We start from the raw sequence: 26,973 nt of genomic DNA, 5'->3' as shown, positions 1-26,973 counted from the left end.
TAAATTATATTGGTCAGCAGGTTTTTACTGTATTGTAGTCTGTTTTTTTACTTCAATTCAATTAATATTCCTCCTATTACACATAAATGCTTGATTCTGTCAATTCAGTACACGAGTTAGAGTAGAAGACTTCTTGAAATGATTAAAACAGACCTCAAATGAACACTAAACAGTGTTTACTGTAGTAATCACTGTAATTGTTACACCTAGGTCAGCTGTTTTTATATTGATTTGATTTCTATAATCAATAATTCCAAGATCTAAGCAAGCGGGTCTCGAATAGACAACAAACTCTGGAGACTGGTTTTCTGGTTTTTAGGGATAGTTCACCCAAAAACAAGGGTGAGTAAAAGATTTGACCTGTATGACTGTCTTTGTTCTGTGGAACACAACAGAAGATAATTTGTCAAATGTCTGGTTTACAGGAAGAATGTTATTTCTCACAGACAGACAGTAGGTGTGATTTTTGTTGACTTCTCAAACTGAAATGGCCTCGAACAGTACACTACAGCGTCTACAAACCACAGCCAAGTGCTGTTAAAAGATATTTGTTTCTCATTCCAGTTATTGACTTTCTCCTTGATTCTTGTGCATGCACATGCGGCGCCTTGAAGGACACTGCTACAAGTGCGATGTGTATATGACTCAGTGACCTTGTAGAAACAATACACACTCGCCACCGCCACACTTCTGATAATTACAGTCTCTATTGTAGATCTGCGCCAGAAACACATATGTATGCCATGCTGTATAGCCACCTTCCTGCTGTAGAACATCAAAGTAAACTGACTAAACACAACCAGCACTTACACAAGCCTGTATAACAATTGTACTACATATAACTGGCATTACCAGTATCCAGCACAAGCTTATTTGTTTTCTTGTCCATGCATTAGCGATATTCATTCTATCTGAAGTTCTATCTATCAGGTTTTTATTTTTATTTGTTTATTTATTTTTAGTTTTTTGGGGATTTTTCATATTTTTCTTTCATTTTTTTTCAGCTTTTTCCAGGTTTAGTGCAAGTTTTGCTGTATATAATCTAGCCTATATATTTTTCCATTAGTGTGTTTGTAGCCCTTTTCAAAATCCATTAACAAGTTAGTTTTTCCACTATGCACATGAAAAAAAAACTGCATTGCTGTTTTTTAATGTCACAATGTATTGCATGCTCAGCCTGAGCAAGCTGAGGAAATTCAGATTCTGAATCATTTTTGCATTGTTCAGATGGTTTATGAAACATAAATAAATTGATTACAGTTTCTGGTATCATTGTATTTCTGGGTGCATGATACATCCATCAGTATCTTATCAATCATCGTTTTTTTTCTCTATGATTTTACTTTTTTTAACTGTAAATGTGCATTTCTCCTATTTTTTACATTTAAATGACCTTTACTATAATCTAATGATATTTTTCATAAATTTTTATCCTATTTTCTTTTTAAATGCATTCTACCAATCTCATTGTGAACAGTTCATCCATGCATGTTTCATAAAAAAAAAGTACCATGTAATTTTAGTCAAGATGTCATAGATTGATCTTCCAGTGAACTGACAGTCTTTCTCTGGTGATGTATGCTGGACTTCCCCAATCAATTAGGTTGCACCTTTCTTACAAATGACAGCAAACTTGCGTTCAGATCAGCCTCCATCCAAACAAAAACCAATGGAAAGTCCATAACCTACACATTTTTCAAGTTTCACATTAACACACTTCTCACTCTTGTTAATGTACTTCACATTGCAGAAGAAAAAAATCCCTGCTTTAGTTTCATTGTGATCGTAAATATCCAAAACTGACCTATACATTCAATATAGACAGATAAAGATAAAGTAAATTCAATTGTTTAAATATAAGCCAATAATCCAAATGGTCCCAATATAATATGCACCGTTAGGCTACGTTCACACTGCAGGGCTTAATGCTCAATTCTGATTTTTTGAAAAAAATTTATTTTTTTGCAAGGCCGTTCACATTTCCAATTAAATGCGACATTTTGTGAACGTGAAATGACCCAGAAGTGACCCGCATGCGCAGAAGAGTACTCAACGGTCAACGACGTCACTCGTTTTTTGCTGAAGTAGCTAATGTTAAACATGGATGTCAACAACAGTGTAGTCAACAGCGGAGCTCTTTTTGCAATATTAAAGTTATTTTCCCAAGGAAGCAAGCACAATTACAATCTTCTCGTTTTAAGAAGAAAGTTAAAAAGAAGGAGGAGAGCAAGGTTTTTGGCCATGGCGTTTTGTGGAGCAGTGTTAGCAACGTCGGTACAGAGAAACGTGTGGGTGTGACCTCGCTTCCCTTCCATTGACTGGTCTCAGCAGCATCGTCCGCCATGGTTGTTGTTTATCTTCTCATTCCCGCCTACTTCAACGCAGAATTATGACGTTTGTAGCGTATCAATGACATACGGGTCGGATACATGTGGCCTGGCCGTTCAGACGGAGGTTGTATTTCAAAAGATCGGATACGTATCGGATTCAGGACCACATACCCAAGTGGCCTGGGTCACATTTGAAAAGATCGGATCTGTGTAGTTCAGACTGTCATGAAAAGATCTGAATTGGGTCGTTTCAGCCTGCAGTGTGAACGTAGCCTTATTCTGTTTTTTTAAAAACAGCTTGTAATAACTGTAGGCTAGATGTACAGCAACTAGTCAGGTTGTGTTTCCTCTGTCTACTTTCCCTTAATAATTTACTTAATCACATTGGAAAATCAGTTTGAGACATCTATTTATAACCAGTCCCATTGTTTCGGGCTGTGTGTGATCGTTAGCTCTACAAGCTGCGAAGATAAAAATCCTCCAATTTGGGAAATAGCGATGAATATCATTGCGAAGGGAAATTAGCAATCATCAGGCGGGCGATGCTTTTACTACACATTAGGGTAATAGCAGCATCTGCGGAGGGACTCAGACGCAGCAGCTGACGTCACAGCCACATGTTCTCTTCACGGATCACCTCTCCGTTCACCTGCCTACATATAAATGAGATAATTGGCCTTTCGCTTTTTGCGTGCAGGAAGCAGGTGTGGCTGAGTACCATGCTGCTCCGCTCTGAGACAGAGATGAGCTAACTTCATTGCTGACGAACGGCTCAATGCAGGTTCACGTTCCCCGGGGGGGTGGTCTTCATCGATCTCACTGTAGGGCTGATATTGGGGGAGGGTGCTCGTCAGCCTGCTGTAAAACCAACTTTCTGCTTTTCACGGTGTTATGTTGCTCTGCATTTAGTGCCTTTGTTCTTGTATTTGGAGGTGGGTGTCATTAATTCAATTTCCATCTTCTCTTGCTCAGTTTCACTCCCGATCTCCCTCACCGCATTGCTCTCCTTCAGGACCTTCTGTCTGCGTGCTCCGATCACGCGCTCACCAATCAACCCCACCCCCCCCCCCCCCCTTCCACCTGCCGCCTCCTCCGTCTGTGTCTATCGCTGTGAGACACGGGACAGATATAATCTGCCTTAACCTCTCCTCTAATCCCCTCACTGTCTGCTCATTCACCTCTGCTTTATTTGTTTTCATTTTCCTTTTATTCATTTATCCATCCCTCCCTCGCGCATCGGTTCCAGTGTGCTTGGTCATCACGCCATTGATTATTCTTCACTGTACTCTCTCTCTCTCTCTCTCTTTCTCTCTCTCTCAAGGGACGGCATATCAAATGCCAGACCCACCCTAAACACCAACTCACTTTTCCTTGTGGAACAACCCCCCCCCCGTCTCCACCCCGCACACCTTCCCGTGTAGAATGGGTGCAATAACCATAGATTCACTTCTCCTTTCTCTTCCCTTCATCATCCCACCTGTGATCGCCTGTACCCTGATAATGCTCCAGGAAAGCTAGAGAGCCACTCTCCTTCGAATCAGCCAAGGAGCAGTGCAATGACAAAGAGGGTGGGGAGACTAACGATCAATACATCAGGCTCCTCCTGATTGGCTGATCCACATTGCCCGGTTGCATCTCAGCTATGGGGATTTGCCCTTCCTGCCGGCTGCTCTACTTCCTTTTTCAATCGCAAAAGCCGCGTTTAGATCCTGAACTCTGAGAATGCGATCGGCGCGTGGTTTAATGCCTCGCTGTTTTGTCGCTTCCATCTGCCCCAGAGTCGTAAAGTGACGTTGCTGTCTCCCATGTGTGCTCTCTCTCTCTCTCTCTTTCTCTCTCTCTCTCTCTCTCTTTCCTTTTCCCTGCCTCCTCCCTCTTTTCCCTCCCTCCCTGTATCTCTTAATCAAGACACAGCCTTCCCTTTCCTTTGCATTGCTGCCTGCCTCCCGTCTGCACTCCTCCTCCACCTCTCGTGCACTCCCTCACTCGCGCTTTCTGCCATGCGCTTCCAGCCTCTCTCTCTGTTTGTCGCTCGCTCACCTCTGTATTCCCCAGTTACAGGTTTGCAACATAAACAGCTGTAGCTTCAGGCATGTTCTTTGTTGTTTTGTACTTTTATTGCTTGTATTTTGCTAAATTATTTCTTTTGCAAAGTGTTTTGGCTGTTCTGAACGGAACAAGCTGTGTTAACTGAGTTTGTTGCTTTTGTTTTTTGTGTATTTTCGCAAAGACAGGTCTCCTGTTGCAAAGGACTCTCTTAGAAGTGCGTGAGGACACGTCAGTGCGATGAAAGGGACGCAGGGAGAGCAGGAGGGATGAGAAAGCGATTCAAGTGAAAGAAGACTAACATCACCATAAAGTGCCTCATCTGGATGCTGCGGAAGCCCTTCTCTGCATCCACACTCCCATCCTGACTGGTCTGCGCTTCGGAGTGCTCTCTTCTCCACTGACTTGAGCGTGTGCGTGTGCGAGTGCGCTTGGCCTTGGCTCGGGCTATATTTCACCGTGACAGTCAATCAACCCATTTGCCTGTTCCTCAATTCCAGCTCCGCCTGCTCGCCATTTCACCTTTTAATACAAGGACGCCTGTCGATTAGTTTCCCTATTGGGTTCTCAAAGTGTCTCTCTCTTCATTTCTGCAGTCTCTCCATCCCTTGCGACTCAGATATGCGAGTATCTTTAGGGACTGCTGTGCCTATGGCAACAGGGCAAGGAGTTTCGGAAGCCTAAATTTAGAGAAAGTCCATTTTACATCAATGCAAGAGGTCTATTTTAAACCCAGAGCTCTGGAGGGTGAGTCTAGACAGTGGGGCGACCACTGCAGACAAATACAAAGTGCCGCTCTACTCTACTTTTAATGCCTTGTTTTCCTGAACGGCAGCCGAAGATGCACCGCAGCATGTCACATTGACCTACTCCACCTCATCACACTCGATTCATCGTCCTCCCTTCCTGACTTTAAACAGATCTCATATTCTCGTCATACTTCCTCACTGGCTGATCAACAGATTATGCCCCCTTCCTGTTAATAAGAGAGTTTGGTTTTCATTTCTAGACTGGTAGTCTGAGGATCTCCTTGCCACTGTGCTAATTTTTTGCAGCCCTTGTGCTTCATCACGCCTGGCTGCCACACCCCAGCCCTCCACTCACCCGCCGCTTGCCGAGGGTCTGCCATGGCCGTCAATGTGACCATGGGTCGCGACACCAAGTGGCTGACGCTGGAGGTGTGCAGAGAGTTCCAGCGAGGAACCTGCTCGCGTTCGGACGCTGAATGCAAGTTCGCTCACCCCTCTCGCACCTGCCACGTGGAGAACGGCCGCGTCATCGCCTGTTTCGACTCTCTCAAGGTAACCTCGATGCATGTGCACACAGACACAAGCGTTTGTTTTACTATTGAACTGATATATTAACCATGAGAGCATTATTTTATGTTTTGGTGCAGATTTCATCATTCACACACACTTTTTGTCAGATATCTCTAACACCTCCAGGCTCTTTCGCTGAGTAGTGATCTCTCTCCTGTCCTGAAATCAGCCTTTGAGTGTATTTTTCTGTCAGATTCAGACTAAAACACTCCAATTTCTGGTCATGGATTGGTCAATTCTTATAAAAAGTACCACCATGGGACAGTTAACAAATATTCAGTATGAGGTTAGGATTAGCAAATGTCAAAGTTTACAAATATGTCATTGAAAAAAGCATATTGATGGACTACCAATGAATTCTGAGAGTGTTTTACTTCCCAGAGTATTTATTAGAGTACTATGGTATATCCCAAAAACACGCTAATGTCATAGGGTTATCTACTTAACCATATATGGTCATTTTTGGTACATCTTATGTTTAAATAATGCTTTTCTTTGGAAGCATGATGAAGCCATTTTAGAGGGAACGGGAACAGTTCATTCAAAAAAATAATAATAATAATCTGTCATCATTAAATCTCCCTTATGTCACCCAACTTTTATGAATTTCTTCTGTGGAACTCAAAAGGAGGAATTTTGAAGAATTTACTGGAGTTTACCTTTTTGTCATGCTATTATACAGAATGGGAACTGGAGATTTGATGCTTCAAAAAGTTGGTCAGTAAGTAAGAATGTAACAATTAACCACGAGCCGGTTGAAAATGTATTCAAATATGTGATGATTCAATTAGGGGTAGAAGTTTATATCAATGTATGTCTGAGGGGAACTTACTGTCTTTAATCATTCTGTTTTTGCTTCAAATTTAAAAATTATGCAATCTGATTTAGATTATAAACTGCTCATGTTGCATGTACGCAGCATCTTTGTTTGGATCATGATTAAAATACAGTGGTTGCCTGCCTCTAATTTTAAATGGAAAGAGCACAGACAAAGCCTTATTTTGTTTATATGAAGAGATTTCTTTTATTTGTGTTACTTATTTGATTTGGTTCTTGTTTTAAAATTTCAGTTTCATAAAAGAAACGTGCAGCATTTTGTCAAAGCAATAATAAAAGGAAACATTTAATCAGAATCAGAATGAGCTTTATTGCCAGATATGTTTACACATACAAGGAATTGTTTTTGTGATAGAAGCTCCGAAGTACAACAGAATGACAGTGACAGAACAAGAAAACACATAATAAAAGAATAAAATACAAAAAATACAAATAAGTAGGTAAGGAATGACAATATACAAATTGACAATTGTATGGGAGGTATATTACAGAAAGCAGTTATGTATGTACAGGTATATAATGTGCAAAATTTAAGTGTACACTAAGTATGTGTGTTAGATAAATAAGTATGTGTATTTAAATATAAATAGTGTAGTGTAGTGTGTTCCACAGTCGTTATCAATTGTTCATTAGATAGATTGCTTGAGGGAAGAAACTGTTCCTGTGTCTGGTCGTTCTGGTGCTCAGTGCTCTGTAGCGTAGACCAGATCACAACAGTTCAAAGAGGAAATGTGTTCGATGTGAGGGGCCCAGAGTGATTTTACTGGCCCTTTTGCTCACTCTGGATAAGTACAGTTCTTGAATAGAAGGAAGGGTTGTACCGATGATTCTCTCAGCAGATCGGACTACCCTGTGTAGTCTTCTGAGGTCAGATTTTGATGCTGAGCTTAACCAGACAGTTACTGAAGTGATTTAATTTATAGTTTGACTTGAGTGAATCTTTAAATCCCTATGTTCAAATAGAAAAAAGGTTATTTTAAATTGCAATAATATTTCACTACATTACTGTTTTAACTGCATTTCTGATCAAATAAGTGCAACTTTGGTGAGCAGTGAATATGAATTCAATGTCAGTCTGATTCATGAATGAATCATTCATGGCTTTATGAATCAGATTAATTTCAATGTTAGTCTCAGTCTCAGACATCATTCCCACAGTCTGTCGGCTGAATGTCTGATGCATATTGCAGACAATATTGGAAACACTTCAGGAGTTTTGACGTCATCATCGGATTGGTTGAATTATACAGAATTTCCGGGAGACGCGCATGTGACGTTCTTTAACATTCCCCCTGGAAACAAAGATGCCGTAATGCCAAACTCCCTCATCGAAGAAGAGGTCGTGTTTACAACTATGACAATAAGCGCTTATCAGGATCAACTAAATGCTGGATTTTCAAAAGTATGTGAAATATGTAAAGTTTGCGAGATAGACTTTTTAAAATATGTACAAGAGTTTTACACACCACTCTGTTATTGTGGGAATATATGATGCTGCACAAAAAGCAAAACATGATTGGTTGCTTTACCTGTCTGTAAAATGGCCTCTTGAGCGGCCCTTGGTAGGGCAGGGCGGTTTGACTGTATATATCATTACCACAAAATAAAGTGTCTATCTTTAGAGATTTTGCTATATCATGTATTCTACGGTATGCAAATATATCTGCGTAACACAGTACTGCTTAAACGTTATTCACCTTTTGAGCGATAAGGAAACATTAATGAATGAGATAATATAGAGTGGGACGCGCTTGGTAGAGTTATTAATTGCAGTAAGCAGTGGAAAAGAACTCAATGCGGTCCGATGCAGCCGAAGCGTGCGCACTGAAAGCCCCTCTCTCGACAGCATGCGATCGCGAAAACAAATCTCAAATACGCACACAGTAATGTCATAATGCCCGTCATGTGGAGTATTTAAGAAAACACTGTCGGTTAAATGTTAAATAAATGTAAAACATTTGGGTGAAAAGCGGATGTGTTTCACTATATTGGATCCGTGCAGCCGGTCTTAAAGGGACAGCAGCCTTATTTACCTGCTGCTGTCTGTCATAATTAATGGAAATCATGTTTGATTGATAGAGCGAATACTGCAGTGTTTTTGTGCTTGTAATTTGCTTTTTTTTTCTTAATTTTAATATATATATATATGTGTATATATATATATATATATATATATATATATATATATATATATATATATTATAAATAAATAAATATATATATGTTTATTGATGTACATATCGTTATTGTGAAATAAAATTGTTCATATCATGAAACAAGATTTTGGTCATACTACCACCCCTAGTCCTTGGCCATTCAAAGCAGCCAAGGTCCCCAGTCCTTCTGCTGTCAGTCTGAATGTCAACGGTGGATGTAAAAACTTAAAAATAATTTTGTTTTTTCCACATACTCATTGTACGACATCTTGAAATAAGGCACACAAGCCATATTAATTATTTTTATGATGCATCAGTGATGTTTTTGAATACTTTTGGAACTTTCAGTCCTCAGTCCCTATTCATTGGAACTGAATGAAAAGAAACCAACAGAACATCAGATAACTTCTCTTTTGTGAATATTCTCGGTTTTAAATGAGATGGCCATTCTGAATTATATTTTGAACATTAAGAAAATTGGATGAATTTTCATAAATAGGATCTTTTGTCAGTTCCTCAATTTATTAACTCACGCTTGTTATACCTTTTATTTTCTGATTTGTCCATGTTAATCTGAGGAAGCAGAAGCACTCTGGACTGGACGGCTCAATCAGGACTCACATTAACCGTGGCGCTCAGCATTGCGCTATGAACACAACAAATGTGTTTGTGTGTTTATATCTCTGCGTATGTGTTTATGTGCAGCGAAAGAGCCAGACAAGGCCCTCTCTGTCTGAGTGCAGCAGCTGTCTCCTCCTTTGAGCTAGAATGTATTATTTGGCCATTTTTTGGCTGTGTGCAGCGTGTGAGGGGGAGCTCTGGAGGAGGAGGAGTGAAAGAGAAAGAAAGCTACATGAGGCCTAGCAACAGCACCGACCGATTGGATACAGTAATCTCTCTGAACCGTGTTACAGTTGTTAGCACTAGGCGCCAGTGACCTGTGTAGATTATGTACTCATCCAATTGTTTGATTGTTTTTATCAGAACCGTAAACGCAGCCAGCCATCACTATCTAAAAACTCAGGGTTAGATTGCTGTTATGACTGAGAGAGGGAGGGAGATAAAATAAAGCTATAGAAAATAAATGAGAGAAATCCTTTGTGATGTTTTTGTGTGTGTGTGTCTCTGAGGAGATTTAATGGTTCCTGCTGAAGTGCTGAGGAGAGGTGTGCTTAAAGTCGGCATGAAACAGAAATTGTGATCATCTTTTCTCCACTTTTAGGACATATCTGAGTGAAAAGCATTCCTGAACAAGAAAAAATGTAGCGTGGGACTTGATTTTGTCTGTCTGAAATTGAGCGGATTGTTGTCGCTTTCCTTTCATGAATAAATAATGATAAGTAGCACTTTATTTGGTTGCACTTTATTTTACAGTACGTGTACTTACATGTACTTATAGTGTACTTACAGTGTATTTATCTAAGAAAGTTCTGGTAATACAAGGTAACTACATGGGGTAGGGTTAGGTTTAGGGGTAGGTTCAGGGTTAGTACATAGTTATTACATAGTTATTGTAATTACTATAATAAGTACATAGTATGTACATGAGGAACAGGACTGTAAAATAAAGTGCTACCCTTTATTTTATAGTCCTGTTCCACATGTACATGCTATGTACTTATTATAGTAATTGCAATAACTTGGTAATAGCTAAGTATTAACCCCGAACCTACCCCTAAACCTAAACTTGGAATGGTTTCCTCAAAACCTTCATTTCTTTGCCATCAAGGACAGAAATAAGTAAACATCTTGGATAACATGGGGGTGAAGTCGATTAAATTGTAAGAAATTTTTATTTTTTATTTTGCAAGTGTACTAATGCTTTAAGTGGCATTTGCAGAAAAACCTTAGTGCTAAAAACTTGCTTATGTTCTCCTTCAGTCATGATCATTGGTTGTTTTATGTTAAAAAAGTATCTTCAACATGCATCTCCAGACCCAGTCTCACCCCACCCCCCGTCCTCTGTGTCCTTCCACAGCTCCATATCTCTGCTAATTTATCGATATGCCCTAATGGCAACTACTGTGTCCTTCCTTCAACCAGTCCCTGTTTTTGCTTTTTTGCTGTTCATTGACCATTAATCTGGTTCGGTTTGCTTGAAAACATATCATAGATGCATAAATTAGGCAGTCAGCTAGTCTATGTCAATGTGATTCAGATATTGACGTAACACTGGTGCTGGCACAGGCTTCTGTCTGAAAAACTAAATCAGCAGGTTCTGTAATTTGCTACATCTAATTCACATGAACATGAGTTGACAAGCTATTTTTAGGAAATAGGACAACTAAATGGACACTGAAGAGACACTGTTCCAGGAAGTACATTTAATGGGGACATATCATGGAAAACAGAATACTCTTTGCAGAATTTATGTATTCATTTGATCAGAAATACAGTAAAAACAGTAATATTGTGAGCTAGTATTGTCGTTTAGAATTACTGTGTTTTATTGTAGTATAATTTAAAATGTAATTTATTCCTGTGATAGCAAAGCTATGATCCTTCAAAAATCATTCTAATTTGCTGATTTGCTGCTCAGGAAACATCTGTTATTATTTTTGGGGAATCGGTGATACAATTTTTTCAGATTCTTTGATGAATAGACTTTTTTTTGTCGAAACATAAAAAATAAACAGATAACATTGTCAAATGTAACTTACACACTATTAGCTTCTTGTTTGTTGAACTGTTGTGTAAAATCAATATCACATTAATGATTGCGATCACATGCTGCTATTGAGGAAAACTGCACTCATGCTTGTGTGATATTACTAAACTATATTTTATCTTTTAAATATAAACAAAAACGCATAGAGGGATATTTTTGCTTTCTTATCTTAAATTACTGGGGCATTGAGACTGCATTCGAATAGAGATTATCACACAGTAAATGCTGTTTTGACATGTTTTTGTTTGTGTTTTGCAAAGTGAGCGACATGCTCAATAATGTCAGCTTGCACATCGTTAAAACAACATTTACAATATTGTCGGAGATGATAAACATTGCACACCCCTAATATTTCATTTATTTGAAAATGGAACATTTATAATTGTCTATACTGTCATTTCTGATCAATTGAATGCAATTTGGGCACTAGAAATATTGGCTAAGATTTGTACCGTATTTTTTGGACTATAAGTTGCACCTGAGTATAAGTCGCATCAGTCCAAAAATACGTCATGATGATGAAAAAAACATATATAAGTCGCATTTATTTAGAACCAAGAACCAAAAGAAAACATTACCGTCTACAGCGGCGAGAGGGCGCTCTATGTCTTCAGTGGTAGACTACAGGAGCACTGAGCAGCATAGAGCGCCCACTCGCGGCTTGAGACGGTAATGTTTTCTCTTGGTTCATTTCTCTCGGTTCATGTCAAATTAATTTTGATAAATAAGTCGCACCTGACTATAAGTCGCAGGACCAGCCAAACTATGAAAAAAAGTGTGACTTATAGTCCGGAAAATATGGTAGATGACTTCAAGAAGGACAAATAGAATTATCGGGAATATCAGGTCTGTTTAAGAATTAGCTTTTTGTACAGGAAAATTCACCATGAAAAAATTCCGCACTTAGATTTTAATTAAAGAATACTGTGGTTTAATCAGATACGCAGTCTGCTTTCTTCATTTGTGCATTCTCTCATTTTCTTCCTCCCTCTCCCTTTCTTCTTCTGTGGCCAATCATTAGCGAGGAGACCGTATGAGGCAAAACTTACTCTCTGTTGCCGGGTGTGTAACCATGACTACGCAAAGGAGATTCCTGACCTAGTCCATCCTACATGACATGACTTACAGCTTTTCATCTCCCGCGTTTCTCAGCTCGTGGGGACTCTGTCAGAGCCCTCAGCATGTTTCCCGCATCTTTCTGTATCATTGTGTACTATTGAAATGAGCGGCGTGTTCTCACTGTCTTCCCGAATATTAAAGCTTGGCTGTGTGGCTGTTTCTCATGTGTGCTTTGGCAGGATCACCTGTCTGCTCCTTTGAGACGGTTTGCTCATTACCCACACACTCCCACAACACATGCCGCTGATGCAATTGCACTCAATGTCAGTGTGTGAAAGCGTCGTACAAGTGTCAGAGCATACAATTAACAAATGTTGCTCATAACTGTGACATCTCTGTATGCGAGTGTCTTGCCTGTGATTGCTTTATTAAGAAGACTTGTAGCGATGTGTTGTTATGTATTGCATCAGCCGCGGACGCCACACCCAGCGACCGTCCCGTTAATCACTACCCCAGTCTGTTCATAGACTGGCTGATGCATATTGCCCACAAAAATAGTTTTTTGATTTGAAAAGGTCCAATCTCATTAAAAGAAAAGTTTATGAGTTATGTATCTGCAGTCAAGTTAATAATCAATCACTAACATTAATACAGCCAAATGCATGTGGAAAAAATGTATAATTGCAATATTTTTTTATTTTAATACATTATGTAACTTAAACACATTTACATGTTTCTATTGATAGTTTAGTAACGTTACATAAATATGGTAATTACACTCCCAAAGTAAGATTTAAGAATAAAAGTATACTTTTATACAGCAAGGATTCATTATATTGATCAAAAGTGACAGCAAAGATTTCAAAAGTTAAAGTGAAGATATTTTTTGTTATGAAAGATTTCTATTTCAAATAAACACCGTTCTGTTTCCATAAAAATATTAAGCAGCACAACTGTTTTTAACACTGGTGCTCAAGTAACATTTTAATATTAGCAAGTCAGCTTATTAGTATGACTTCTGATGGGTCATGTGACACTGAGGACGGGAGTAATCATAGGAATCATAGAAATAAATAACATTTTAAAATATATTAAAGTAGAAAACAGTTCTCTAAATTTTGATAATATTTCACAATATATTACTGATTTTACTGTATTTTTAAGTAAACACAGCCTTGGTGAGCATAAGAGATATTCAAAAACCTAATAAATTATTGACCCCAAACTTGTGAACTGTGGTGTATAATTACAAATTTAATACATTTAAACTGTTTAATATTAATTTTGTTTGATTAAATGATTATTTAATGCATTTTATAACAATGTTTGTGTATATACAATACTGAAATGTTTAGACATTACATTAGACTTTGAATTGAAGTTAAATGATACCAAGCCGTGTGAATCCAGTGCATAACCTTGGTCACATTGAGACTTCAGGTGAGATTTTCAGATGCATACTCTTCCTGTGAGCACTAGCATGATTCTCAGATTGGATGATGCTGTGAGACTAACATATGAACATTGCTTGTTGTCATGTTGTACTTTAACACATTATCAGTTTTTGAAGTGAATGAAATCTTTATTATAGAGAAACACTCCAACTCTGATTATATTGAGCCTGCTTTATTGGACAGTTCTTGGCCAGAACAGGCTGCAGTGTGGACCACACTTTATGCCATTTAGTCAAAGGTCTGGCTACGTGTGACTAGGTGTCATATGGAGCTGCATGTGTGGGAGTTGCACTGAATGATGCAGTAGTTAGATGGTGAACCATCACCAAGTCCTCGACAGCACACATTGATCACGCTGTCCCTGCACGCTGACACTCCAGACACCCACTTTCATCTTCATTAATTGCAACACATCACCCTGGCCAGCAAAGAGACACCCCCACACTAGCTCACTTAAAATTTTGTTAGGGCTTCATCACTGTTAAAAGCTGCCCCGAGGTTGTTGAAGACACATGAAAGTGTTTAAATTGCTGTAGCTGGTGGACACTTACACATCTCATTCATATGGAGTGACACTTGGGCATTCCATCTGAACTGTTAGCATTGCACAGATACCATTGGGATTTATTGTTTCAGCAAATTCCATAGAATGCGTTGGGATTCCATTCAGATTCCATCCCATTGGAACCATGCATTCCTTGATAAGCAGTTCAGTTCAGTTTGTGAAGCTGTGATGACATGAGACAAAAAGTATTTTACACCCCAAAAATAGAAAATAAAAATAATAGTAATTGAAGTTTTAACAGCAAAAAGTAATTGTTGCCTTATGATCTGGCATGTGGTTTTTGCAAGAGCAATGTTAAGCATTTATATATTTCAACTCTTCCTGCCACAAAGATCTGAATGTATTAAAGGAAGACATGCAGTGCCGTTTTTGTTAGCATTGAAAAGTAGCATAAGGATTACAAATCTTCTTTAAGAATAAACTGTAGAAGTTAGACCTGAATCTAAATCCTGCTTCTGTTTTATCATGTATTTTGTGTTTTACAGAAGAAAGAAAATCATAAAGAAAAACAATAGTGAAGTAATGACAGAAATTGTTTTAGCATGAACTGTCCCTTTTCTTTTTTTATTTTATTTTTTTTTATATTTGTTTATTATTTTTCAAAAAATATACTTCTCCAACTCTCAAACAACTTTCTTTTTCAGCTGATTTCACCAGTGACTTTTACTTTTCTTAACCCCTCCCCTTAAACTATTTATTTATTTAAAAAACAATCTAGATGATTTAAGTTTAACAGCTAGTCAATTACTCAACCATTCTGACCAATGCCTACATATTACAGGCTAGATTTAACATGCAATTCTCAGTTTTGTACCGTACATAACGGGTTCCTGCTTCATCCCTCTGTCATCCCAAGAGCTCCTTGACCTGTAAAAGGTATAAAATTGCCTAAAGGAACAAAATAAATGTGTATTAAGGGAAGCAGAGACAGTTTATCAACAGACCATCAGCAGAAGTATTTAACTCTTGAACTGATGGAATGACATCTTTCCCTTCTGGGTTATTACAGTACCTTACGCATTGCAGAACAAATGGTGTCGCTCCATGGGTTCATTGAGTTTGTCTCGCAGCTAATCGACCCCGCTCATGAACGTTTGGTGTGTGTATTTAACCGCGTCTGCTGCTTACTGTTCAACATGTTGCTCGGACAGCTGGGTGATAAACAAAGCTATATGTCCGACCCATATGTAGTATTAGCATGTACAACAGCCACAAGGGCTCTATAATCTGTCAGCCGCACAGACGAGCAGATTGTGGATGCAAAAAGACAGACAGAGAGAGAAGGCTGTCACCGTCAATTCAGTTCGAGGTATTGAAATTGTTTTATACATTTCCTCTATTCGTTTGAAGTTTAGATCTTTTGACGGGGTTTTGAAAGTTGGAATCATTACGCTTGAATGTCAAGGGATTCTTGTTTAATTTATCCTCTCAATCATGGCGCCCTTATCTTCCTGTCACGCAGTCTTGGATCTTTTAGTAGCTGAGATTCAGTGCAATTCATCTTTCTGTCCCTGTCTCTCTGTGTCTCCCTCTTCAACCCCTCTAAGGGTCGCTGTACACGTGATAACTGTAAGTACCTGCATCCTCCGCCTCATCTCAAGACCCAGCTGGAGATAAACGGCAGGAACAACCTGATCCAGCAGAAGACCGCAGCAGCCATGCTGGCCCAGCAGATGCAGTTCATGCTGCCTGGAGCTCAGCTGCAGCCAATAGTGAGATCTGAATTTAATAACCAATAACGTCACGACCGTTTCTCTTGGCTTGAAAGCATTGCTTTATTATCCCTTGTTGTATTTGTGTCTCTCATCCAGACATCGTTCCCAGTAACGCCTTCCTTGGCCAACAGTCCGAGCATGGCTTTCAGCCCATACCTGAGCCACATGAGCCCGGGCATCAGTTTCATGCCCGAACTTCTGCCCAGCGCCCCCGTGCTGGTCCCGGGGAGCCCCACTGGCATCGCCATGGGCAATGGAAATTCAACGCAGAAACATGTTCGCACAGACAAGCTTGAGGTGTTAAACACTGTTAACAACTTGCTTTTTCTCTTGGAATATCTCTAAAACGGTTGCTATACATTTATTCGGCGTGTAACTCATTCTAAATCATCTCTCCTACAGACTTAAAAAGCATTTCAAAAAGTGTGCTGTCACTTTTCTAAAGGTTAGAAGATACATGACAGATGACATTAGTATGTGTTCTAAAATCAGCTCATAATATCAAACGTGTTTGATGTCCTCCGACTGGATGGAAACATCGTCTGAAGCTAAAAGAAATCTGTGAAATCTGTCATCCGACTGCACGAAATCTGCAGTGTGGCTCTGACTTTTGCCATCTATCGCTGACTCTTCCAGACTGTCAATCAGGGCAAAAAACTGTGTGAAAGTCATGAAGTGTATTCCAGCTTTTATTCATTAGACTTTAGACCATATTTAGCCAATGTTTGGCTATAAAACAAGCGTAAATGGTGAACCAATCCTGTAACACAATAGCCGTAAATGAGTAATCATATACTAAATTATACTTAAATACATACCTAAATTAAATATTAGTTTAAAAAATATAATATATCCCTAATAGAAATAGAATTAGACGAAGTCCATACATCTTTTTACAAATGTATAAGTGTAGTTTATAATGCTATTGTGTCATGAGAAGAACTGTCACAAAGCGTGCTTTTTAATCTGACTAATGGGTGATGTTAAATCTCTGTTGTCCTGGTCCCAGGTCTGTCGAGAATTCCAGCGTGGGAACTGCACACGCGGGGAGAACGACTGCCGCTATGCCCACCCTATGGAAGCCGCCATGGTGGATGGCAGTGAGAACTCCGTCATTGTTTGCATGGATTACATCAAGGGCCGATGCACCCGTGACAAATGCAAGTACTTTCACCCTCCGGCTCACTTACAGGCCCGGATAAAGGCGGCGCAGCACCAAGCCAGCCAGAATGCTGCTGCAATGGTGAGTTACAGAGATGATCCCATTATAATGACATCACAAGCACTAACTCCCATAATTATGACAATCACACATCCCAGTATAGAAGATAATACTCTGTGGAAATATGCCTTGTGTAAAGACAATATGGCAACACCATGGACTAGTTGTCATATTGATAATTAAGCTACATAATTTGCGATTTTTATTTTTATTGTATTAATCTATATAAAACAAAATTCTATTATTTACAAATATCATATATAAAAGTCATTGCTAAAAATTGAATTTGTTACACATCTAAATAATGTCTGACCATTTATTGAAAGCAGCTTGTTGTGGCATAAACTTGTGAACTAAAGCCACTTTGTTTTAATATAAGGATTGAATGTTAAAATGAATCAAGAGTGAGCGAATAATTTATTCTTATTAATAACATTCATGATTACCATTCGTTATTCAATGATATTGCATCACACCATTCAAAGGTTTGGGGTCAGTAAGGGTTTTTTGTGTTTTTGAGAGTCTCTGCCGCTCACCAAGAACAGTAATATTATGGAAATGTTTTTACAATTGACAATAATGTGAGCAAAATTTGAAAAGTTGCTTGTTTCTGTGATTATAATGAATTTTCAGCTTCATTACTCTAGTCTTCAGGGGTCACATGATCCCAGTCTAATATTCTCATTCACTCAAGAAACATTTTTTATCATCAGTGCTGAAAACATTGTTTACAGTAAACAGTAAATATCATACAGTAAACTTTCTGACCCCCAAATTTTGAACGGTAGTGTATGCATCATTAGATTTATTTGTATTGTATTAGTTTGATTTTAATTAATTTCATTTTAACTTCTCACTGTTGCATCAGCTTATGCAACTAATGATCATAAACACTAAATTAAATTACATGTGATGTTCAAATTTGTTTTCAAACTCATACAGTAAGTCTCAATGTATTAAGGAGTAAGTTGCGTCACTGCACCACTTTGCTGGAAAATGAGGTATAGGTAAATAATAAATTTTAGCATCTGGTTTTATCCAAGGCTGCTTGCACTACACATATTTTCAGAAACAGTACCACTAGTAATCTAGAGTGAAGTGACCAGAAGCCTTCGTTTTTGCCAGTATGCCATTTTCAGTAAGCTCTACTAGTGTCAAATGAAGGTGTGTGTATTTATAACTCACTTTCCACGCACCTTCAATGTGAGGTTCATGAGTGTATTAAATAATTCAGATCCCCGGCAGGAGGGTGTGTGTGTGTCTGCAGGCGAGCTCTTTGTCTCCTGTGTGATGCATGAAAACCTGGGCTCAGTGATCGGTTGCAAACGATGTCTGCAGTGCAGGTGCAGGAGAGAAAAACGATAAGAAAGGAAAAAACAAGCAATTCAATTCGTCAACAGAAACCTCTACTGCAGACAATTTCTCTTTAATAATGTGTCATTTTTATCCTGATCTCCCAAGTCTTATCATGTAGCATTTCTACGAAGGTTTATTTACAGTGCACAGATGTGGGGACGTTTTCTAGAAATCCTCCTCTTCTGCCTGCAGTCACCTGGTCTGCCTCAGGCTTTATCATATGCTGGCTATATCTGACTCCTTCTCAGTTCATGCTGTCATTCTTTTTGAACACTGCTTGTTTGTCTTAAACATCCTCACAGCTCTCTTTGTTGTCCTACAAGCTTATTACCCAGCTTTCTCTCTAACCTCAGCTGCATCTGTTCCTTCACGGCTCATTCTCTTGTCTCATGTTTATGTCTACTGTCGTTGATTGGTTTGCCATCGTCATGTGGTCACTGCTCGCTTACCCAGCCCTCAGAGCATCCAACTTTCAATCTGGTACATTCATCTTATACCCACTTTTGTGTCTTTTTTCATATAATTCGCTGATTTATTCGTTTCTAATAGCTTAGTTTTTTTCTGGGTGAAAGTGTAAATGCTGCAGGAAACCAGCAACAATTTCTGTGCAAACTAATCCCCTTGACAGAAGAGAAATGACACTTTAATAAATTTAGTAGTCTGGGTTCTAGAAGTATTTTCTTCACAGGATCTTCAGAAACTTTGAATCAAACCAACTAGCTCAGAAAGGAATCACTGTCATTTGATTACATTTTTAATATCTGAAAAAAGACAGACGCAAGAATGTATTTAAAATCTTCAGTAAAGTTTAGATGCGTTTCATATTGGATATCATCCAATAATAGTTCTTTACGTATTAGTTAATTTTGGATTTTTCACTGTTAAATGTAATCTTTAGCAAATTTCTAAATAAATATCAATTTTCATTCTTTACATTATAATGTGATGCAAATTTGAATTGTTGTATTTAAAATGATTGATTTTAATCATTTATTTTTAATTTATATAGAAATGTATTAATATCATCGGTTTAGAGGTTAAATATGTCATTACATGAAAATCAGCTCTTAAGTATTGTCCAGAAATTGAATATCCTGTCTTGTTTTTAATAAGGGATTAATTAATCCTCTTCCCATTATTTACTGGGAAAGAATGTTTTCTTTTAAGGAGATTAAAGGAGAATTTTGTTTTTAAATCTGTCATCATTTACTCATGTCATTCCAAACCTTTTTCTCCTCTGTGGAATAGAATGGTTGGTGACCATTGACAAAAAACACTCAAGACATTTCTCAAAAAATGCCCCACAGAAGAAAGAAATCCATTTAGGTTTGGAATGACATGAGGGTGAGTGATTGATTTACTTTTTAGTGCATTTTCTAATTAAAAAAAACATTTTCCGCTCTTACACTACAACATCTGTTAATAACTAACAAGGTAAGGTTAGGTAGGCTACGTAACAATAATATAGATAAATATACAAAAAATCATCTCACTACGGAATTGTGGGTAGTGCCATACCTCATCTGTAATTAATTTGGCAGTTAAGCAGCAGTTTAAATCAATGGCTTATGTAATCTACAGAAACATACATCAACGTCTTAGTTACCTTAGTGCTCATAGGTGGTCTTTCTTGAAAGGCTTATGCATTATTGTTTAATATCAGACCTGGATGGAGATTTTTACTTCACGAACCGAGTGTTGAGCTCCATGCAGTATAGCGGATTATTATTGGGTTTTTTGGATTGAGTTCACTCGTGTAAATCATGAGGTCGGACTGCTCCCCAATCATCTCTCAGTTAGTGAATCACAGATATCCTCTTTCCTGCTGACCTTGCTCTTATCTTGTTGCATATCAGTCTTCAGACAGAATTACACAGTGGAAAACCGGCATACATCCTCTTCTTTATGCCTTCATCTAGACTGAGCATTCGGTGTTTAATTATCAGAGGCAGATAAGGACGCCTCACCTCAATTTCTCTTTCTGATATCGCTCTTCCTCATGCAAGGCTGCATGTGTCTGACGCCCCTTTTAGAAAAATGGAGAAGAAGACCTAAATATTTTCCAGAGAAGAAGCAGAGAATGCTTTGCGTCCATATTTATTTTTTTAGCACACCAGGGTGACTATAAACAAGAATTTGTACAGCCATGACTTCCTGTTTCACAGAAGTATAAATATGAGGAACACAAAGGCCAAATTCCCTTAATCATCCATCACAAATCAGTAAATCCAAAGAAAAAACTGGCTGTTAGAAACTAGCTAAAGCATTGAACATTTCCATTGCCATTATCGCAAGAAGTTTGTTTCAACAGGAAGTGTTACATATCCTCCTGGAAGAGGATGTGTGTCTATATCATCCTAATGCATGGTGAGCAGGAACGTTTGAGTGGCCAAAGACTCTCAAAGGATCACAGCTGGAGAATTGCAGACATTAGTTCTGTCTTTAGGTCAGAAAGTCTCAAAAATGTTTAAACTGCGCCTACATCACCACATATTGTTGCAAGAAAAAATCCTCTGCTGTCATCAAAAACGAACTCCAGCATATTCCATTGTCAAACATGACTGGAACTTCAAATAGGACCCGTTCTATGGTCATATATGGTCAGAAAATAAATACCCAATGTCCACAGTTAAATATACTGCTGGATCTTTAATGTTGTGCACCTGTTTTTCTACCTGAGGTCCTGAGCATCTTGTTCAGATATTGGAATCATGGATTCTATCAGATACCAATAGATTAAAAAAAAAACCTGACTGTCTCTGCTAGAAATCTTATTATGGGTTGTGGTTAGATCATCTAAACATGACAGTGATCCAAAACTGAGCACAACTGGGTCACTGAGCTTAAAATAATCGTGCTGCCATGGCCACCAGTCATCTGATCTGAACCCTATAGACATTTAGTGGTGTGAACTGAAGAGGAGGGTTTACTAACATGAACCTTGAAGGAGATGGAGAGCTTTTGCATTGAAGAATGGTCTCTGATCTCTTGCCAGGTGTTCTCCAAATTCCTCAGGGATTATAGGAGAAGTTTTATCTTGCTCTTATTTCACCAAATGGATGTTGCAAAAAAATATTAAATCAAATGGGGCCAATAATTGTGGCGAAAATGTATTTGAGAAAAACTTTTATTTTATAATCAAATTTCCCTCCAATTTAAATTATTTTGCATCAATTAAAGGTTAGATTTTTATGAATATCTTGATATTCATGCTGATATTGATTTATTTTCTCAACCTTCTTTATATAGTTATATATTGGCAGCAGTGTTGGGCAAAGTTACTTTTTTTAAAAGTAATGCATTACAGTATTGAGTTACTCTTTATGGTAATGCATTACATTAGTTTTGCGTTACTTTTTTCACCTGGGCTGGGCTTGTTTACTTGTTTTTTAATAAAAACTGTCTCTGAATACACATACAGACAAATCATGGGTCACAGGAGGGGATGCTTCCGATCAAATTATTTAGGATAAGCATCAGAATTCACAAACCACTGTCCACTGTTATTTATAACAGAAAACAATGCAACAAGCTTGTAATCATGACTTCATTAACAGGAAGTTTCCGATAGCACGTGAAGACAGCAGAGAAGTGCTTGCTCAGCACAGTGGAGTGCATTGTTTTGTTAACTTTGTGGTTTATTATTTAGAGTTGTATGGGACACATTAACAGACGTCCCTTTCACAATATATTGCTTTATAGATCTATCGCTTTTGTCACTAAGAAATATTCACACAATCATGCATCACATATAAGAAGATCTGCGCTCCGGCACAGTTAGCACTCACTCTCTCTGATCAAGTCTTGTCCTGCACCGCACTCTGCTGCGATGGGTCCCACAATCCCACAATGCGTAATTTAATTACATTACTGTTATGAGTTAAGATTTACAATAAATATTTTAACTGGAATAAAAGGAATACTGCTGTAAAAAAGATATTATTTGTTTCAAGTGTTTGCAAACCAAATGTTATTGCACTTTTGTTCATATAGCAGTACTTTTAAATGAAAAAAGCGCGCAATACACTACTTTTGAATGCATTATTAGTTTTGTGCATAACTGCGATTAATTGCGATTGTGATTAATCACAGACAATCATGCGATTAATCGCGATTTAATTTATGTAGAAAATTCGCGATTTTGCTCAGAACTAATATATATATATATATATATATATATATATATATATATATATATATATATATATATATATATATATATATATATATATATATATATATATATATACGCAAAGTACAACATTTCCTGTAGCTAAGTATCTTGCATGTCTTTTATGTCTTCCTCTGCCCACCATCTTTCTTTTTCTTTTTTTTCCTCTTTCTTCTTTGTCATCCTGATCACTTTAGGCTCTGCCACCAGGAGCCATGCAACAGCTACCAAAGAGACCGACCCTGGAGAAGACTAACGGCGCGGCTGCCGTCTTCAACCCCAGCATGTTCCAGTACCAGCAGGCTTTGGCCAGCATGCAGCTGCAGCAGCCAGCGTTTATTCCCACAGGTGAGCTCACACAGACGGATGATATCCCCCTCAGCTGCGTTCTAATATCACCATATTCCCGTAATAGTTTAGCTTGCATACATACAGCACTTTAAAGACAAAGTGCCTGGCTAGATGAGGACTTGAGCAATTTTCTGCTTGCCATCTCTCTCCCTCTAGGCCCACTTGCTCTCTTTATTTCATAGTAGTCCACCCTATGCACATGTCATGCTAATTAGTCCCATGATGCATACAGTTTTGCGTCTCCTCATGCACCTGCACCTAAGCATTAGCTACTCTTTTTCTGATGCTGCACTGCACTATGCTCACTATTCTCACATAATCAGTAAAAAAGCTAGATTGTATTTTGCCTAAATGACTGTAGCAGCGACCCTTTGGAATTATAAAGAGGATAGTTACAGTACGTTTGCCACCCAGCAGAGAGTTTTAATGACCAGTGAAATCAAAGAAGGAGCTCTGTGGCTTTTAATTCCAAGTCTATAGAGTGCTGCAGTGATTGACATATTTATGTAGGCAGACCTGTAAGTTAGCATCACCCTGGTTCCCTTGACACAAGCTCAGTAGGATTTTTCAATTGGTTTGGGAATATTGCAGAAAAGAAGCTCTGTGACCAACAGTGATATATGATCCTTGTATATGTACATGATAATCATCAGAAATATGAAGTGTAAATACAATCAACAGAACTGAAAAGCTAAACATATGCTATAAATGAACTGCATCAGGATGATGGAACTGTGCTAAAATGCTAGTAGTTTCTAGTAGCTAGACCAGGTAGCTAGTAGCTAGTAGCTTATGTAGTTTCTGGGTTTTGGCCTAAAAAATATGTCATCCCTGCAGCACTCGATTACTTTTAAGAATAGCTACATGCTAGTGCTTCCTGTAAAATGACAAAACTAACGTTTTCTTCTGTGAAAATGAACCAAACAAAAAAATTGATGACTAATTTTGTACTACACAGATTTTTTTCCAATAAAATGCTCGCTAGATTTAAAACATTCCTCTAATTCCACCTGCCATTGACTAACATTATAGTGTATTAAATAATGGTTCACAGCCGTGACATAAACTGTTATATTGGCAGTATAAGAAATACCCCACCTGAACATTTTGTTTCAGTAGCAAATACATCAAAACAGGAAAGAAAACTCCCATTTCATGAGTCTTTATAGGCAACATGAAATCGAAATAGGCCCTTTGAACTTTGTAATGTTTTTACTTGATTATGCAGTTATTTTAAACCAAGAAAATATAGTTTTTCTGTTTGTAAAATTGCTTTTTACTGTTGGCATAACAATAGCTGTATCATAACCTAACTTATACATTTTTGCACCTTACTTATTCAATCAAATCCTGATGGATGAAATGAATCCCAATACTATATTTTATCCTGCTGAATTTTCTGTTTAACTACAATATAAGGCACATTTCAAAATGTAAATGTGTTTTGAATGCTGTTGCAAAAATCAAGCCGAACTTGTTAGCATTAGGCTAATCAGATGACAAGACAAGAAAGTGTATCAGCACAACAACAAATTGGCATCCAGGTTAACATCCCCTTCCTGATGAGGACCTTTCCACCAGCAGGTTTCATTTCCTCTTGGTTTCTCCCAGCTCTGTGTCCTTGTCTTCATCTCACCACCATGTTGCCCATAATGACGGTCATCACTCTCTTTCACTGTGTGTCACTAACTCTAAAGTTGTTTTGTCTTGTTCTCATTCTGCTTTCACTCCCCCTTCTCCACATCTCTTCCACTCCTCCATCCTCCTCGGCCTCTCTTCTCCTGGGCTCTTTGTGCATGGTGTTGCAGGCTCCGTATTCTGCATGGCTCCATCTGGAGGCATTGGTAGGTCACTTCCCAGTCTTTCTGGATCAGCCGTCACCTTACAGCAGCATCTCAGATATGTGACAGACAGGAAGGTGATCCAAAATATTAACTCCCAGCAGGCCCAGCCGTGTATCATGGGGTGTTTCTTTAGCTGTGGACACTTTTGTTTTGTTTAGATTTTTAATTTGGTGTTTTGTTGTTGTTGTTTTTTACCATCCTTCAATTTTTTTTTCAAGGTTAGTTTTGTTTTGATTTTTGTTTTTACTTGAGGTTTGGTTAGGTGTAGTTTGTTTTTTCTTTGGTTTTTCATGTTTTGCTTTTTCTTTGGTTTGGTTTATTGTTTGGTTTTGTTTGATTTGGTTTAGATTGCATTTTTTTTGGTGCAATTTGGTGTTTTGTTTAGTTTTTTGTTAAAACTTACCATCCTTTCATTTTTATTCATGTTTTGATTTTTGTTTTTAGTTTTGGTTTGGTTTGGTTTTGTTTGTTTTTTTGTTTTGTTTTTTGTTTATTGTTTGGTGTTTTGTTTGTTTTGTTTGATTTGGTTTAGGTTGGTTTTTCTTTGGTGTTTTGTTTTGTTTTTTGTTAAAACGTTTACTTTTTTCATGTTTTGTTTTGATTTTTGTTTTGGTTTGGTTAGGTTTAGTATGTTTTTGTTTGGTTTTGTGTTTTGTTAAAACGTACCATCCCTAAATTTTTGCTATTTTTCACATGTCTATTATGTATAGATTACATTGTTTTACTCTTGTCCCAGCCAGGCATTCATTTCATCATAAAATGAAAAAAATATATAAATTATTACATTTCAAGTATGATTAATCTAAACAAAGAAATAATATTATAAACCTTTATAAATAAATTACCATGAACCATTTCCATTTCAATTCTAAATAATTTTGGAAATAACTATGAATCATTAACACATTATGACTGCATTGTTTACAGCTACTAATTAAATAAATACAAGTAAAAAATAATAAATAAAAAAAAGATAATGAAATCAAGGTAAATGACAAGGACAGCTTAAGATGTGCACCTTACACAGTCATTTTCCTCATTAGGTCTGAAACTAGAGGCCCAAACCTGTCCTGTCCGTCACTGCGTTTACACCCAACCTGTCTGCTTTCACCGCTTCTTATCATTTGCTCATTATTTCGGCTTGTCGTATGCATTTGTGCATGCATGTGTGCGAGTGATTTTGTGTGCAGCTGACGGCACAGTGTGGGCACAAACAAGCAAGGCCAACAGCCTTCAGAGAGACTCATTAAGACTGGTTCCTTTTCTTTGTGCCCTTTCCTTCTCATCCTCTCCTTTCCCTCACCCCCTAAAATCTATTATAGGCTTTTTCAAACCCCCAGGCCCTATGACAGATGGCCGCTGGGAGAGGCGGGACTGGACCAGCTGCAGGGTCCCCCAAAGCCGTTACCTGTTAGGGCCTGGACATACTGGTGAGGGTAGAGTCTAGGTCCCCTCCCCTCACAAACACACACACACACACACACACCATTTACCTGTTTAGAAAGGTAGAAATCAACCCTCAGGTTTCTGCTCACTTTCAGTTTTAATATTCCCAATCTAAGTTTAGCAGAAATGCAGTTGCATACACATTTCCATGCCCATAGACGAACAGTGATCTTTTTTTTTTTTTCTAGAATAGTTAAATTAACAGTCATTTAGCTGGGTAACAATCAGATCAAACACTAGATCTGTGCTGAACCAGTGAGTGAGTCATTGTGTGCCTGTGCGCATGTCTGTATTTTTAATTTTTATGATATTGTTTGACATCTGTGATGCACTTGCTGTGTACATATCATGCTGTGCTAATTTGTAGTTTTCCCTGTAATATGACCTTTATCTCTTTATCTTTAGCTTACAGGTGTTCTAGAATGATATGTCAT

The 26,973-nt window shown here is 38.0% G+C and overlaps 1 protein-coding gene across 7 annotated transcripts in view; it reads left to right on the top strand.

The window, feature by feature from the left end:
• LOC132113587 (muscleblind-like protein 3) overlaps positions 1 to 26,973 on the top strand; it is a 43,967-nt gene that overhangs the window by 7,222 nt on the left and 9,772 nt on the right. For 3 of the 7 annotated variants that reach the window (XM_059521425.1, XM_059521426.1, XM_059521424.1), the window contains exons 2-6: positions 4,565 to 5,677; positions 15,982 to 16,146; positions 16,246 to 16,446; positions 17,159 to 17,392; positions 23,096 to 23,246. In XM_059521425.1, coding sequence (XP_059377408.1) covers positions 5,504 to 5,677; positions 15,982 to 16,146; positions 16,246 to 16,446; positions 17,159 to 17,392; positions 23,096 to 23,246 — 925 coding nt within the window. In that variant the 5' untranslated portion in view covers positions 4,565 to 5,503. Of the gene's footprint in view, positions 1 to 4,564; positions 5,678 to 15,981; positions 16,147 to 16,245; positions 16,447 to 17,158; positions 17,393 to 23,095; positions 23,247 to 25,057; positions 25,094 to 26,415; positions 26,524 to 26,973 lie in introns of all 7 variants that reach the window. The other 4 variants (XM_059521421.1, XM_059521427.1, XM_059521423.1 and 1 more) reach the window with 4 other exon arrangements.

The sequence above is a fragment of the Carassius carassius genome, chromosome 33 (genome assembly GCF_963082965.1).
Source record: "Carassius carassius chromosome 33, fCarCar2.1, whole genome shotgun sequence".
Taxonomy (NCBI): domain Eukaryota; kingdom Metazoa; phylum Chordata; class Actinopteri; order Cypriniformes; family Cyprinidae; genus Carassius; species Carassius carassius.
The sequence above is the reverse complement of the archived record's forward strand: the minus strand, read 5'-3'. Positions and strand labels throughout refer to the sequence as shown.